The sequence below is a fragment of the Pagrus pagrus genome (assembly GCF_965226575.1).
Source record: "Pagrus pagrus genome assembly, chromosome: 14".
NCBI classification, from domain to species: domain Eukaryota; kingdom Metazoa; phylum Chordata; class Actinopteri; order Spariformes; family Sparidae; genus Pagrus; species Pagrus pagrus.
Window position 1 is genome coordinate 10,655,403 of NC_140198.1, and position 18,058 is coordinate 10,673,460.

At 40.5% G+C, this 18,058-nt stretch overlaps 1 protein-coding gene across 2 annotated transcripts in view; it reads left to right on the forward strand.

The window, feature by feature from the left end:
* LOC311269762 (rho GTPase-activating protein 26-like) overlaps window positions 1–18,058 on the forward strand; it is a 95,858-nt gene that overhangs the window by 51,105 nt on the left and 26,695 nt on the right. For both annotated transcript variants that reach the window (XM_084374154.1, XM_084374155.1), the window contains 7 exons: window positions 3,222–3,316; window positions 5,711–5,789; window positions 7,541–7,577; window positions 7,845–7,910; window positions 9,137–9,211; window positions 9,305–9,389; window positions 10,333–10,391. In XM_084374154.1, coding sequence (XP_084230280.1) covers window positions 3,222–3,316; window positions 5,711–5,789; window positions 7,541–7,577; window positions 7,845–7,910; window positions 9,137–9,211; window positions 9,305–9,389; window positions 10,333–10,391 — 496 coding nt within the window. The remainder of the gene's footprint in view (window positions 1–3,221; window positions 3,317–5,710; window positions 5,790–7,540; window positions 7,578–7,844; window positions 7,911–9,136; window positions 9,212–9,304; window positions 9,390–10,332; window positions 10,392–18,058) is intronic.

Here is an 18,058-nt window from a genome sequence, read left to right on the forward strand (position 1 = left end):
ATCCACCCGATTCGTTAATAACGATGTCCAACTCCCCTTTTATGGCATCCAATGACAAATTAAAACCAAGATGAGCACTTGAACATACATTAGTGTGATAAGAACGACCGAAAACCGGCACGGGTTGCTACTCAGCTAATTTTAAACATGCAATGTCAATGTTTTCCAGTATTTCAACATGAAAAAGCCATCTAAATAAAGGCTTTTTAACTATTTTTTGCCAAAAGAGCGCCGTTGATTTCTGTCTTTTGTGATATTTGATGTGTACTTTGAGCTTTGAGTTTGGCACAAGGGGGGCAATCGACATGTTATGGCTTCACTTTGGGGAGCTGTCATGTGTATGTTGACTGATTGAACACGAGACAATGTATGGCAGCAACCGCCATTTTTAAAAATGTGTAAAAAAAATTCTCTGTATACAATAGCATGTGCAGACAGCCTTAAAAATGGAACCAAACATAAACGAATGAACCAAAAGTTCAGTCTTTATTATGCGTATATGTGATGGGGGTAGTAAAACATGAAGCAAAAAATAAAAATCTTCACTAGCAAGCAATTTCGAAAGAAAATCAAGAAGGTAAAGCAGCATAAACCTCAACAACCAGATGGTACGACACACTTGACGCTATCCTTGGCCACTGACCGGCATACTGTATGCTGGTAATACAAGCACTTTATATAATTTCTTACAATTTTATTTTTTTTGTATCTCTTTTACTCGCTCAAGGTCTTTTAAATGAATTATTTTATTTATTTAATTCTACCAGACAACTCAGACAAAATGCAAACAAATCAAACACACAGTTGCGTAAACACATTAAACCCAACGCCAAACCATGTTCCTGATCCTCCAGAGCCCCACATCGCTAACGTACATACACATAAACATATGTAATGTGACAGAAATCGTTGGTGAGACACAACAAAAATAATAATAATATGATAAACAATCAAAAAACAATAGAAATAAATCATAATAAATGAGTGTTAGGAAGAAAAACATACACAAAATATGTTAAATGTAAGTTACAAATACGTAAACATATAAGTAAACTATATATTCTGTAATATGGGGTCAGGAGTACAAAACTAGAATATCAATGTTTTATTTTTTCTATATCGTTTAAAAATGGTCTCCGTGTAGCATAATATTCCTGAGCACACCCTCTTGTAAATTCTTACAATGTTACTAAAAAAAACAAGACATGTGTTGATCTTTATACCAGCGTAAACACACACAGTCAAGCGCACGCCACATGCCTTAAACACACAGACACACACTTATTTTGTGTGTCACTTCAGCCTATCATCATGTTGTCTGATTGCAGTTGCTTCTCACACAGTTCATCCCACTGTGCCGCTCTCCAGCTCTTATTAACACGCTCCGCTCACCGCTGAGCTCCACAAGCTCTCGCCCCACACTCCAGTATATTTTGTGTGTTTTCCCCCATTACACAACTTGATGTCAAGAGACATTTCCAGGGAGAGCAGAAAACAGTTTTAAATAATCAGCCGAAAATGTCAAGTTTTGCGTCACTCCTTCAGCATCGAGATGAGGAGCGATTTTGACTCCGTGTCACGGCAGCGCACACTCATACACGGAGAGGGGGAGAAAAACAGTTTCTCCCACAAGGGCAGCCAGGATAGCTGAGAGCGCAGCGTCGCCGAAGATGTTGTGAGCAAGCAGCGTGACTCCAACTATTTTCTCGAAAGTGTTATCTGTTATCACCCTCTCTCCGCCTACATACTGCATAAGCTGATGCAAGTTCAGGCCTGTTCTCTGAAGGAGCGTTTTGAGTGGTTAACTGAGGTAAAAGTAGAAACACTTAACATCGCAGAAAGATCAGCATGATGAGTGTATGTCGGATGGTAAACATTGTGCTTTTATCACAGCATCTGTAAAAAACACATGCATAAAGTAACACGTGTTCTGAAAGGCTTCTGTAGGAACCCACACACCCCTGAGTGTGGGATGAAAATACTGTGTGAGCTTTTGTGTCAGAGCGAAGTTAAGTTCAGTTCCTGCCAACATGTTGTGGTCTTCTGGGGCTTTGACATGTGCGTGGTGAATTTAACTCAACATTAGTTCAAATGTGGTGACCTTCTGTTTTTACCGTCGCCTGTCGCTGTAACTTCAGGGAGAGAGTCGGGGAGTGAGGGAGACGGTTGGCAGATGTGACTAAACACAACGTGGAGAAAACTTTTAAACGCTACTTCGTCCGTGAACACTGCTGCCTGAGTAAATAGATGTACATTAGCATTTGGTGGTTGTTGAACGATGAAAACAACAACTCCCACAATCCCATGCTACTTAGGTCTTTTGTTTTGAGGGACCCCTAGAAGCAGAAATGACATACTTTGTGTACAAAAACTTACTAAATATTCATCGGTTGCTCTCACTAAAGTATTATGAGGGCCTCAGATTTAAGACATTTTCCTGAGAATCAATTTGAGCCTTCTTTAATATTATTTTTTTCTGTTATACAACCTGTGGCATGACCCAAATTGTCCATGTGGACGTGAATATAACCTTAACCACATTTGTGAAGAGGCTAACATTACAAGAGACAGCACAGGTCACTTATATTTTCCCATAAAGAAAGACTTGACTATTTGTTTACTTGTTTACTAGTGTTTCATGGACAGTGTGTGTCGACTGTGTGATTTGTTCATATTTTTTTTTGTGCTGTGTTTTTTTAAAATGATCTTTTCTTTATTAGTCCTTGATTATTAAAGCCTTGGGAACTTCTATCATGTTTGAATGTTGCCTTTGTTGATGTTTCCAAGATAGAAACCTTGTCTTCTACTGCAAACGAAATCCACCTACATGTACAAAGACAGTCACTTGAAGCTGAACAGTGTTCAGTCTGTGATCAGGCAAAGTTCAAATCGTTTCAAGTGCTTATAAAACGACAGGATGTAACACCAACGATCTTCCTATTTATACACATTTTCTTAGTTTCAAGCTTGTTTCTTGTTCAGTTCCTGTGGTGATTCGTGTCGTTGCCAAAACGATCTTAATGTGCTCATTATTATAAACATGCAAAAAACTGACCTTTAAGTTTTGGTTAATCTGTCAAAGTTCTCAGTCTTGTTGTATGCAGAACAGTAGATTTACATGCAGGTTTACACCCTACATGCTGTACTGCATGTATCAAAATACTATATACTAATTACTACAATGATGATTTTTTTTTTCTCTTTTACTCTCTCTTTGTCAGGGAGACGAGGAGAGCTTCGTCCTGAAGTCGTGCACCAGGAGGAAGACCGACTCGATCGAAAAGAGGTTTTGTTTTGATGTGGAGGCAGTGGACAGGTCAGTGAGTGTGTCATTGTACTGCATTTGTCTTTGTTTATACAATGTGGTACTTTATCTCACTTTATCTCTTATTCAGGGTCCAAACTGTGTCGTCTATTAGCCCTTAATGGGTGTAAATCAACAGCCATGCGCTCCTGTGTCTATGTTTAAAGGCATTTCATTTGCAGCTTTTCTGCTTGATTCTCACATCTCCAGAATATTGTTGAATTCTAGGGAATGTAGCCAGAAAAGATTGAAATGAAGTAATATATACTGAAATACTGTCTTTGTTATAAAAAGTCAAGGGAATATCAGCAGTGAATCCATCTTCATGCAACAAATTACAGCTACACTGCTCTGATCAGCCATCAGTTTTTACGTATAGTGTAATTACAGCTAACAGCCACATGGGGGGGTGGTTGGACCTGAAGATGGGACATCATGGCTGTGTGTCCTCACAGGCTCTCCCCCCTGTGGTGCTTCACTTCCTTCCCTCCTCCTCCTCTTTCCTCCTCTTCCTTCCCTTTACACTCCTCCTCAACTTCAGCCTTCCCCCATACAATCAGCTCACCTTGGCATCATCCCCTCCTCTTGTTTCCCATTCCCCCATTGTGCCTTTATTTATATTCCTGGTGTGCGTGAGCATCTGGCGCTGTTTGTCTGTCTCTAAAGTGGTAGAAGGGAATGCAAAAGCAAGCATAGACTTCCCTCTGAGGGTTGCTGTTGCACAGATTTGCATAAATACCTGTGATGAGGTCGCTTTAGTAAACGTTTGTGTTGCTGTGTGTGTGTGTGTGTGTGTGTATCTACTCATGTAAAGAATGTGGCCATACATACTGTACATGAGTGTGTTTGAATGAGTGTGATTGCATGCCGGGTAGTCCGCCAGGATTGAAGGATAGTTTGTAGATCTGTGTGTGTGTGTGTGTGTGTGTGTGTGTGTGTGTGTGTGTGTGTGTGTGTGTGTGTGTGTGTGTGTGTGTGTGTGTGTGTGTGTGTGTGTGTGTGTGTGTGTGTGTGTGTGTGTGTGTGTGTGTGGAGGAGGTTGTAGTGCCGGGGAGAGGGGCAGGGAAAGAGTGATGGACTATATAGGAAGGATTGGAAACCTATAGAAGACTGTGTGTGTGTGTGTGTGTGTGTGTGTATACTGGAGGTTGCCTATGAAAGTAATACCACACTGTAAAAAAATACTGCATTACAAATTAAAGTCCTGCTTCTAAAATGCTACGTATAAAAGTACCATCAGTTGCGTCATCAGTCATCAGTCAACTAATGACAGTTTTCATTATGGATTAATCTGCACCTGATTTTCTCGGTTAATCTACTTTACATCAACACTTTAAAAAGTGATTCTGGAATAACTGATAAATCCTTTTATTTACAGATAGCCGGGCAGGTAAAATGATAAAAGACTAAAAAATACACCTGTCCATTCCAGTGGACATAATATGCTGATGCCTACTGGGCCCATGTTTATATAAAATGGTCTTATATTTAGTAAAAATCTAGAGACTATTACATATTGCTGTCTAATTACACTATGCAAGTACATTCATCATAATTTTAAATTAAAGTCACAAAATAAGGGAGAATCTAAAAAGGCCAAATATACCCTTTGGTGCACAGCAGATGTATTTTCAGTCACAGAAAAAATGTATGATAAAAATGTTATTAAAATCTGGATAAAACACCTTATTGGAAAAAAAAGATACAAAAAGACTTTTGGGGTCCACCACTTGGTGTTGGGGACATTGTTATTCAACTTAAATAGTTGAAGATAAAGAATAGAAGAAGAATAATCAGTGATCAAATTAGTTAACTAACCCTAACCCTACATTTTGTTGTCGACAACTAATCAGTTGAACAACTAATCATTTCATCTCTAATTTCATCTACAGTGGATTAGTTTAATCCACAGCAGCGCGTCATGTTTTGTAAGCCCTTTTTTGTTTTTTTGCAAGCAAACTTTTAATTGGTGGAGTTACTAGCAACTACAGATGTCAGATGAGTGTAGTGGAGTGCAAATTCTGGTATTTTCACAAGTATAGAGTAGCATGAGTTGAAAGTATTCAAGTTCCTCAAACACATACTTCACTACAGTACTCGAGTAAATGTGCTTTATCTTACTTGGTGAGTTTTCAGGCTTAATTTGTTGTTTTTTTAACGATCCATTTATAAAAACTGCTGATACAGAAGTCACACTTCTGCCACTTCTAAATGAATATGCTTTGTGAGTATTTTCAATTAAGTCGGGATTTTTGCTTTTTTAATGGACAAATATCTCAGTTGTGTACATGTTTGCGTTCTTATCTCGCTGCGTTTGGCATTTACCGGACAATGTCTGCCACTGATCTTGATATTTGATAATGTGAGGCTAACGTGCCTCGCGTGTGTGTGTGTCTGTGTGTGAAGGTCGGGAGTGATCACCATGCAGGCTCTGTCTGAAGAAGACCGCAGGTTGTGGATGGAGGCCATGGATGGGAGAGAACCGGTAGGTTACCACGGTTACCAGTTTGTCCTTAAGTGTGCGAGAGAGAAAGACGGGAAGAGAGGGATGACATGTTAGCATGTTAAAAATAAAAGAATGTGAGAAGGTTAGCAGAGAAAATCAATGTGTGGTGGAGCTCCATGGATTAAACAACCCAGTCCTATCACCAGAATAAAACAAAATGTGCTCCTATTTTCACATGTCAAACATAGGCGACTGACCCTGCCCTTCATATTGTGAGGTGAAGGGAACGGTGGTGGAGTTAGGCAACAAAGCTGCCAATGTAGTGACCGAGGTTCAAGGCTGTGTTTCAACATTTGTAAGTGTGAAACCACTGAATATCTTTAAGGAGACTTCGGGGTAAGATTTTTTTGATAGAATGCTGGGACATCTCCAGTGTTCATGTTCATGGCTACAAAACCAAGTGGCTTAAGTTAGGTGTTTTAAGCCAAAACATGATGTTTTCCTAACCCTGACCGAGAGGTTTTGTGCCTAAACATAACCAGATCATAAGAACAGCATTCTTACAACATAAAATAGCAAATTTCCCCATAAGAAACAAGTTCAAGCATAAAGGAATATAAAGTTTTGACATATCCATGGTTTGAAACGTACACTGTCAACATTTATTCTGGCGACTGGGTTGGGACACTGTACCCAAAGATTGCGCCTATTCAGCCAATTGCTCGGCTAATGCATACCTCAAATAAGAGTCTAGCTTCCTGGTTACTTCAGGGTATGTGGCCTTGAAAGTTTCACAAAGATTAAACCAACTTGGCTTAAAAATAAACAATACAGAAAGTAATAATAACTGACTATATTAATAGCTGGAGGTGTCCTGTCAACAATTTCAGAGATGTCTCTTTTACAGTGGTGGTCAATGGGGAAAATGCTTCACCTCTATTGGCTAGTGGGAACAATTGGTAGCAAGGCTGAGACCTTTGAGCTGCCACAGTGACTCTTGACAAACTGTATGCAATTATGTCCCTAATAGGAATGTTGACTGACAGCCAGTCTCAACACTTTCTTTAAGCCTCCTTAATATGCAGCTTTTTTTCACCCCGAGGCTGGAAGAGTATGTCAGCGCTGCTTTCAACACTCTGCATACTATTTAGTCACGGTCATGTCCAAACACCTCCCTCATCCTCGTGTCTACATTCAATCGTGCAAAGGTAATCGAGTTCAGAAAGCCACCGCAAGCTCGAACAAGCAGTTGCTGAGCTCAGACGATCCGAAATGAAACAAGACATGTTGACGTTTGTGTTTCACTGGAGCTCATCCTACCTTTGTTGATGTTGTTAGACTTCCCTCTTCTGTGGCTGCTACTGCACCTCCACCTCTATAGTCTATATAAAGTCACCACTGACAGCAGCCATGCAATCCAACCACGCCAGGTCAAGGCTCACATCCAAGCTTGAATACACACAGTCACTGATGGATTTAGATTTGCTGATTTTTCTACGCAAGTCAGATTATTGTTATTTTAATGTGCAATTCCATCTTCATGCTGTAAACATGTGTGTGTGTTAATTAAGCTCAGGCTTGAAAGTTCACACAACCACCCAACCTAAACGAAATGTTCTCATCATTACCGTGGAGACTGAAGTTGCATGAAGACACATGCAGACAAACATTTAATGAGCTGCTGTTTTTATATGTTGGTTATAAAGGTAACAAACAAATATATCCTGCCATTATTAGACTTAGTTGTGAATCATTTTCCAGCTAAAGGAGCTCTATTGTTTAATCTGCAGGTGTACAATCTGAACAAAGACAACCAGGCTGAAGGCAGTAAGTACTTTTAATGGGTATCAATTCCCTGTTTATTCAAGGTTACATTATCATTTATCTTTATCATCTAACTTTCTGTATCAACAGGGTTAATGTTAGATTTTATCATTTATATATAAATGTTAAAAAAAACCTCAATGTTTAATGTTCTGTCGCTGTTTTCAAATAAATTTTTATCTCATTTTAGGATTTGAAACCAATGTAAAACCCCCCTTTTTGACTGATTTTACTGTGACGGCTCACACTCATTCTGTTCCTCTCCATCAGTGGCCCAGCTGGATGTGACCGGGTTCAACGTGATGAAGAAATTCATCTACGCTGTGGACACTCGAGGTGCAGTGTTAAATCAGATTCCTGTGTGATACACTGCAGTAAATTTAGTTTTAAGTTTAGATCTGTTTTTTTATGTCCCACCACATTGGTACAGCGTCTTACAGTGTTCTCACTGCTCATTTAGAAATATACACAGCATACTACACATATATTTATACTACAGAAAAGCTGTCTTTTTCCGTAATTGGGTCCATCAGGAATAGACGCTAGTGTTTTGCAAACTGTCATAGAGCTGAAATGATTAAACATCTAATCGTTTTTTCCATCAACAGAAAGTCAGCTACTGTTTTGATAACTGTTTGAATAATTTTCTAAGCAAAAACTAAATATGTACCCTGATAAAGCTCCTCAATTGCAAGAATTTGCTACTTTATTTCTCTAACATGACAATAAATTGATGATCTAAGGGTTTTGGTTTGTTGGTCAAACAAAACAAGTGATTTGAAGAGGTCAACTCAGGCTGTAGGATATTATCACAGATATTTTCATATATTTTCTGACAATTTAGAGACCAAACGATTAATAAAGAAATCATTCATTTTAGCCTTTTCTGCAAGAATCCCTTCTTCTTCTTCTTCCTCTGCCTGTTCGTCTTCTTGTTCTTGTTCTTCCTTCTTCCTTTGTCCTTCTTCCTCTTCCTCTTCTTCCTTCTTTCTTCTTCTTCCTTCTTCTTCTTCTTCTTCTTCTTCTTTCTCTTCTTTCTTCTTCTTCCTTCTTCTTCTTCTTCTTCTTCTTCTTTCTCTTCTTCCTTCTTCTTCTTCCTCTTCTTGGTCCTCTCCTTGTTCCTCTTCTTCGTCTTCTACTTGTTTTTCTCCTTCTCCTGGAAAATAAAACTGGTGTTTGTTTATTCTATTAAGAATTTATCTATTTTTGCACATTAACTCTCTGTTTATGTTTCCAGTAGCCCTGGCTAGCTGCCTTTTAAATTCAGCAATCACATTATCTGTAACAGTTTAATTGACTGGCAGCCTTGAATAGTGCCAGCTGTTTTTTTGTTTTTTTCTCCCTCTCCATCTTTTTTAGTACTGTTTCTAAGTGGATGAATTAACATTTGAATACTCTTGCTGATGTACTCTACCTTTATCTTTGGCCATGCCAAGTGCAGCAGGTGTACAGTACTCAGAATGAGGAGCCACTGAAATAAATATTACGTTTCGTTGGTTCAAAACTTCCATGGAACGAGATCAGGAGGTAACCGCTCTTCTCCTCTACACTCCCTCCTCCAGGTATTGATGAGCAGGGCTTGTACAGAATAGTCGGCGTCAGCTCCAGAGTACAGAAACTACTGGGCCTCGCCATGGGTAAACACAGAAACACACAGATTTTGTCAAAACTGAAAATAAAAACACATTTCCTCATCTTTTTTTTGTAATCTTCACATTTGTCTCCATCAGATCCTAAGACGTGTGCTGACGTGGAGCTGGAAAACCCCGAGTGGGAGATTAAGACCATCACAAGTGCTATCAAGCACTATCTCAGGTTTGTGTGACAAGGCCTCTTAGTGCACATACAAGTCATGGAAATAGAAAATGTAGTTAAACAGCTGCACAAAGTTCTACTGAGAAGTTAGTTTTATATTAAAAGATTGAGGAAAGTGTTTGAACCTTGAAGAGCCGTGGAAAAAAGGACTCGCTGCTTCTTCAGGACTCCTTTTAATGCTCTTATTCTGAAATGACAGCACTTTTCTGCTCTTTTCATTCACTGCTGGAATAAATGCATATTGCTGCTTTCAGCCTCTTGTATAAACAGCTTCTCTGCTCTGGATCCATCTCAATAAATAGTTAATTTCCCTGTTTATTCATGCAGCATTTGCTGTATCTGCTTAAATCTGTTTTATGTATTTTTAAACCTTTATGTACCCACATATGTTTTTGATCGTAGCGCAGATGATCTTTTGCATTTCATATGCACACAGTTACACACAATCACACATGGGCTAAATGATTTCCTCAAGAGCGCCACAGCCATCGGTAATTAGGGAGGGATTTAGACTGTGGGAGGCCAGGAATAGGCGACTAAGTCAAAGGAGAGATGCATGATGGGAAAGAGAGGAGTAATTGTGTTCAAGCTGTGCTCAGTCTACTGTACCTGAATTACAACACACAGATGTTTCACTCACATACACACACACACATGCACTTCACTGGCACAAAAATGGACGGCTTCAGAGAGAAGACCTACAGTTCACATCCACACACACACATTCACAGCATCAGTGCAGGCCTCACTGAGAACCAGCAGGAGCCATTACGCTCCTCAGGCAGCCGTGATTAAACTGATGTCCAGGTGTGCAAACAGGCATGGCGGAGGGAAAAAAAGAGACATCATTCACAACTATTCACATGTATTGATTTGTGCAGAGCAGCCAGCCCTGAACTCGTGTTACATTTTACAATCTGACGTCTCAATCTCCTGTTCGCAGAATGCTGCCCGCGCCTCTCATGACATACCAGTACCAGAGGAGCTTCATCAAAGCTGCCAGTGAGTGTTTTACTTTTCTGTGTCTTATTTATCTGCATTTTTTTATCCCTGGAGACGAGGAATCATTGGAGGAACTCAGTGAATTTCCACCGCAGGGACCAGGGTCTGAATTAAGTTTCAGGGACAGTATTTTACAGCCAAAAAAGTCCCTGCTCTGGGGGTTGTACTTCCCGAGAGTCTGGGAACTTTGGGACTTGGAGAACTGATCATTTTTGATTGGTCGAGTACTCGCAGCACTTTATTTCTACCACCTTTTTTAAAGATCTGCAACAGCAAACCTGTTATTTTGTTCACTGTGCTTCGACACATCACGGTGGAGTAACAGAAGAAAGCACACAACAGTTTTTTATTTTGTGTGTGTGACATGTAAAAACAGCTATCTAAATTCTGTCCCTCAAACACTCAGCAGAACACACACTCTTAGACTCTCCTGCCATTTGAGGTTGTTCGAGGTGTCTTATATAAAAACACTGCAAACAGCTATTCTTGGACAGCCTTGGATTCATAGAACAAGCCGCGCTAAATAAAGAACCGTACTGTTTACTGTGCCGAGCAGGAGAATCTATAAGTAACCTTTGGTTTATTATTGCTTTAAGCTGAGATCCTGTGACTCCTCTCATGCTGATACGTACAGTTTATGAATGTATACTTCAGATAAACATTCATTCTTCCCTTTTTCCTCTCCTAATGGATGCCTGTTTCTTGAGCATTCCAACTCAGTCTAATTTGGACAGTGAGACCATCATCTGAATCCTCATGTGAATGAGGTCATGACATGCACGGTACAAATAAGCGGTTCACCTACTGAGACGCCAGGACGCCCCACTGGGCCAACAGCCTGTTTGCCCGGGTAGCTGAGCCCCCCGACTGTACCGCTTTATGCAGTGTCTGTGTTCACACAGTATGTCGCTGACCTGTGTGTGAAGCACTTTTTCATATTCCACATGAAGAGGAAAAGCCTGGGGAGCTGGACGATTTAGTAACAGCTCAGCCTTTTAAGGCTGGTCAAACAGCAGCTGCAAAATGTTCAACTTGTTTGATGATTCCAGCACCTGATGAGTGTGTGTGTAGTGAGTCAGTGTTAGGTTTGGGCTAATATTAAATATAATCAAATATCGTGTAATTTGCCTCGCTATGCGATATTTCTCAACATATCGAACAGCTGTTACATCATCTCCAGGCTTTTATTTTGAAAAGAAAAATGCACACGAAACTGTCATGGCAACGGAAACGCCGGTATTTGCGAGGCTACTACAGGTGAATTGGCCTAATTTAGCAGCATGCATGCAGCGCTTTAACATACAGACACAGAGGACTTTCTGGGCGCACAGCCTCTCCGATTTGGCAATATTTCGGGTTTTGGCGAGTCAAGGGCTTTCAATGAGGCCACACGTCATCTTTGCTGAAGCAGGCTTTAACTAAACAGGGCAACACCACAAATTTGCGGCGTCAACCCAGTGCAGTTTGTGCGACAATTATATTGTCTATTGCAATAGATAGATTGATAGATACGTAGATCCTTCTCACGAGGCTCCAAGACGACAAAATAAAGTTTTGTCAACACCGACTGATTTAGATCATTAAATAAGAGACTCTGCATGAGGACTCTTTAGTTTTTACAGTACTTTTACAGTACAGTTTACAGTAGTATCGTTTCGTTAGGGCTCTTAAGGGTTGCTTTTACCGTGTGGACCATTTCTGTGTTGCTACTGTATCAGCTTCTCCCAGATTTTTTGGAAAGTGGGCTCATCCCAACAAGGCCAGGTGCAGCCCAGTCCGGTCCAGTCTGGTGTGCTTGTATTACAGGATGCGTCAGTGACCTGTTTTCTTTGTTTGTCTGTAGCTAATTCCTCTAGAAAGCTGAGCTGACAGGGGAAGGAACTGCAGGAAATTACCGTGTGTCTCTGGCAACGCCACCAGGAAATGGCTCCATAGTGAGGCCAACTGGAAAGAGAATGAGAAAAGTGTGTTTGAGTGTGTGTTTGGAGAGAGGAGTAGAGCGTGGCACTTGAGAATGCCAGGGTAGCTGGTTTGATACCAACTCCGACCACCCGCGCTATAGCCTAACTCATGAATTCACGGTTTTGCAATAATCATAAAACACAACGCGAGCTTGCCAACTGTTTGTGTAAGATTACAGATTTATATGTCTCATCGCGCCGAGGCTCCTCCGTTCTGTTAAACTTCCCCTCATGCCCTCCATCAGTTGCTGTTTGTGTGGGTGTCTGCATTTGCATGTCATTAATTTTTGTGTGAATGAATAAGTGCAAGAATGCGCGTCTGCCTGTGAGAGCGCGCTTTTGTATTTTTTCCAAGGCAATGATTTTGCCCGAGCAGCGGGGTGTTTTAAGGACAGCGTCCTAAGATGAACTCTCTCTTTCGGCTCTGCCCTCTCTCCTCCTCTCTTTCACTCGTCCTCCCCGGCTCCTCCCACTGCACTGCTCGCAAACCTCATCTTCTCCCTCCTCTTTTAGTTTCATCTCGGATTACTCTCTCCCATCCCATGCTAGTCTGGTGTTAGATATCTGGTTTAAGTGGAGGGCTTAGTGTTTTTCAGCAGCTGCAAAGTTTTCCATTTACACCTGATGGGTGCGCCGAATTGGGGCAGGATGAATGATTTCATTTTGAAACAACACTCAGCTGTCTTGAAGACAGATTGCCTCAACTCTCCAACAGTCACTGCAATCATTTCAGTGTGTTAGATCCTTCTCATGTGGCTCCTACACTACATTATAAAGTTTCCTGACCACTAACTGGTTTAGGCAAGGAAATGGAGACTTTGAGAGACAGAGGAGGAGGAGGGGAATGGGTGAAGGTTGCATGCCACCTGGATTTCAGATACCTGCCTACCTCAGGCTTGTACCAGCAAGTAAACACACATACAGTAATTACCCTGCTGTCTCCAGTTATTAGGCTGTGCTTGCACTATTTCTTTCTCATTAATTGATCAGTTTTCTGCTCATATTTCCATCTCTCTTTTTCTTGCTATATCTTACCCTTTGTAACTTTCTCACATTTTCGGTTCAAATGCCTGAATTCCTTCAGCTCCCTTTTCAATGAGCCTTTTTTTCAGCCCTGCAAGGTGAAGGTTCTACATATCACGACCAAACATTTTTCACTTTTACCATCACTATAATTCATGCTTTATAACCTCGTACATAAAAGAGATGAAAAAATGAGGGGTAATGCAGGGGTGAAAGATGATGAACATGAGTTGAGTATAATGCTAATGCACAGTTTGACATTGAGAGTCTAACCTGCTCGCTACAGACTTTAAAAAGATACTATGCCTCTTTTCAAGCAGCCACATATTGATACATATTTATGTATCTAATTTACCAAAGGGTTTTTCAAGCCTATAATTCCTGATCAGTGATGTGTATGCTGCTTGTTCTGCAGGCAGTACAGTAATCATATTGTTTAGCTGCAGATCAGAACAAATTACATAAGGGGGTTATTGGGCATTTTGGATTTGGAGGTAAAACTGATTATTACATGGACGAACAAAGGACAAGTAAAGACTTCAGCTGAACAGGACAAATGCCTGCTCTTTGAACGCAAGATTTCTTTATTACAAGCTATAATAAGTATAGGCATCGGTACGCTCCGAACAAAGTTGTTGTTGGATTGTTGAACGGGGTCCGAAACCCCGTTTCCCCAACACCTTTTAGACGTCGGAGTTGAGGTGGCTGCACCTGGCAACTTTTGTAACTTATGAAACCAACAAACCTGTTAAGCAACATGGTTCAGGCAGCTTCTCTCTTAAGCTCTTTTTTGTCATTCTCCATTGCGAGCCATTATCCCCATTTGTATGATTCATCACCTCTCACCTCACCTCTTATGACAACAGGCTTTTCACCTTACCTTAAAGTGTGGACAGGTATATGCACATTTGCTTTTTAACCACACGTTGACGTATACAACCGTGTGAACATAGTTGTTCACATACTTGCCTGTATACTATGCGTGTTACTGGCAGATACCACTAGATGCCACATGTTAGCTTGATGTCCAATTGTTGTCTCTGCTCATTCCTCACCCTGTCCCATCCCTAGACTGGCACTACACTGCTCCTACTGCGTTTATTTTTAAGGACGTGCGCTACTGATGCTCGAAACGGACGCAGGATACGTGAATAAGCACTTATGCGTACCCCAAAGTGTTGCTATGCTCAGGAGCAAGATCCTCCAGGTATTACCGGGCCAGATGAGACAGATAAACTACTTCATGTGTGGTTTAGGTCTAGCCCAGGTTCTACTGTCCATTGCCTGCCACCACAGGTAGATGGATTTTCGGGTGACACCCTGATCAGAGGCCTAAACCACCTCAACTGGCTCTTTTTAAAAGCAAAGAAGCAGTGGGTTCAAAAGCTCTCAGAGGTGTGAACTCGTTGCCCTTTCTCTAAGAAGGAACTCCTCCTTGATTATGTAATCCAAGTCTTTAAGCACCTGTTCAAAGCCCATGACCCTGAGTTCGCATCGGTATGTAGATCGACCGGTAATTCAAAAGTTTCACCTGCATGCTTAGCTCTGTCGTCACCTTGACAGTCTGATTAGTAATGTGGGTGTAGAGCGGTGCACACTGTAGTGATCCACCTGTTGACCTCACACTTCCTCTTCATCTCATGTTTCCTCTTCTGTTTTCTTGTTACATTGTTTCCAGAAACATCCCCTTCTGCATCACCACATTATCCTGCTTTCACTAAAAAAAGACTGACATGGCTTTCTTAAATATAGTGGAAAATACTGTTGTTAATAATTTAGACTGCTTTGTGTGCATGTATGAATATAAGCAGTTTTACGTCGCTTCCAGCTAGGTGCTGTGGTTGCAGCCTGCATCTTAAACAGTGATCAGACATGATGTTTTCTGTTCTCCCACGTAATAGTTCAGGCCGGCGATTGCCAGGCAGCTCGCAGCATGTCTTTCATTTTGACAAGAAACAGGTTATGTAAAACAGCAGAACAGGAGGAAAACTGGAGATTTATTAAGTGAGAGACAAACACCTGTTGTCTACTCCTTCTTCAGACACCTCCTCCTCATCATTTCCCATACAGATTTTTTGACACTCGGCCCATTAATTTTGATGCCTGTTATTAAAATGAATGCGTCTTCGCATGCAAATCTTGCTGTCAGTAAACACATCATAACCCCTCTGGTTCGCCTGCAGCTGTTCAAATGATTTTTTTTTTTTTTTTTTGGGCTGATGCAAACTAAAGTAGCCTTTTCGAGCCTTTACGGGCTAGTTGAGAATTAAGCTAAGACCTTGTCCACACATATGGATATTAAGCAAAACTAACATTTTCCTCCATGTTTTGGCGTCTCATGTAAACGTGAGCAACATTTTAGGTCAGAGGTTTTTTAATAAGCTTTGAAACTGCAGATTTTTCAGGAAATTATGACATCATCACCTTTATTTTGATCATGCCATTTATGTTTTGCGTAATGATGGTAATAATGTTGCATGTGCAGCAACAACTGTGGACTACAGGTTGGTTTACGTTCGGTTAGCACCAGTGTAAGTCTTTGTTAGCACTACCAGGTCTAGTAGACCATATTCACACGGCGGCCATTTTCCTCTGACGTCACATTCAGGGTGGGAAGCTCTAATGCTTGGATAATTTTATGCTGCTGTTTTTGGGTAGGGAATGTGACGAATTGTTGTCATTTTACCACTTCCACATTGATCAGAAACTAAAAAATGACGATGATAGTGAAAATCTGGATCCGCAACATATTTGATAACCTGTTAGCTAATGTTAGCATTCAGCCACTTCCGAGCAAATGTGTGGAAGATGTGCGTTGATGTCTTTGGATTATTTTAGGATTTTCATATTGTATCGTGTAACACTACCTAACAATAATGTTAGCTGTTGTCTAATGTTAGCTAACGGGTTATCAAACGTGTTGTTTTACCTTGAAAAATGTCCCGATGTCCCTCTGGATTTTTACTATCCGCTGTCTTTTCAGGTGCTGATCAATGATAGGGTGAATTTGTGAATGATAACAAGTTGACAGGTTACCTATCTTTGTTTGACTTGCAAGCTGGAACACAGGCATTTTGAGCTTTCCACCCTGAGCTTGACGTCAGAGGAAAAAGGCCGCCATGTGAATATGGTCTATTGGACGTTTAAAACTTGACTCAGTGGGTTTATGACTTTGCATGCTCATAATATGCTTCTCCGGTGTTTGGTGTATCGTTGACATAGACTTTATCGCCACCTACTGGCCTGCATGCTTGTTCGAGTATTTGTAATAGTTTTTTTGCTCTCAGTTGTAAAGAGATATTTTTTTTTTTAAAAGGAGGGGAAATTTCTGTCGTTTAGAAAAACATCCAGATATTTGTGGACAAGGCCTAAATCTGTTTCTTCTCAGGATTTTATGAACATTAGTCATAAAGTAACAGGTGATCGTCGGTAGATGAGAATGTCAGTATTGATTGACTTAATTGGCCACTTGAGAAAGCAGAGCCAGCTGTAAACACATTGTTTTTAACCACCTCATAAAGGGAAAGACGAGGGAGTCTGGAGATAATTCTGTGTGGGTTTGTCACTGCTATTACAAGGCCAGTTGCTAATGTTAAAATATTGATGAGCGTGTGCAGCTTTAAAGATAATGTGTGCATTCACTGTACGCTTGTTTCTGCCGATTTCTGAGACAACTCAGGAAGTTGCAACTTTTCAAACGAAGCCTCAAAAAAACTTTAATCACTATCAGTCCATTGAATCTTTGGTGAAATAAAGGACGCATGACCTTACGTTCCATAGATTTTATCAGTCACGCTCCAGATAAATTAAGATCATGTGGTCTCTCATATTTGCAGCCAAATACGTCGAATGTGAAACACTCACTTTACATGTTCTCAAAATAGTGGTTTGGTTGACAATGAAAAACAAAGACTGCCCTGTAAAAACTGTAGATCTTATGTATTTGTATAGTTCTGTCCCTTCTACCACATAGCTGTATGAATATACAGAGCTGCACACACTGCACAGGCTTCGAGATGTCAAGTATGAATAATGAATGATAAGAAAGTAGACCAGGTGGTGGTGCTGGAGTTAGTTAAGGATCAGCTGATGGTCAGCAGATGTGGCAATCTTCCTGTAGAAATGCACGCTTCATTTTCCATAAGTGCGTGTGAACATGTTTGGTTTCCTGACTTTGATTGTAAAAGTATGTACTCCATACATAATCAAAAATCCTCCCTTACTAAAGAGATGCACTATGCAGTTTTGATGAGGTGAGACCCAGACATGTCTTCAGGGCTTTTTCCGAGCCAGGGCCTGTCAAGATTGTGGTATTTTATGGAAATCATTCCTTTTATATTTTAAGTACAAAAACAAAAGCGTCTGTATAACTGGCAACGGCCCAAATCACAGCTTTTTTGTGATTTAGTCGAGCTTAGTTTTTCTCTGATCAGCTTACTGCTTAACAAGCTAGCTGCGTGGAGATAAGGTATTGCTCATGTAACATTTGCGTAAATGTTTAATTACTGTTGAGGGAGTAGAAAAAAGTGAGTCGCCTGCTGTATTGTGCATACTTACAGTCCTTACAGGTGATCAAAAATTTAAGGGGTTTTTAGTTCTGATGTCTTAAAGTCTCCATCTCAAATGTTTAATTAAAAAACCCATCGGAGAAAGTTCCCTAAAAGTTCCCTGAAGGTCATATTT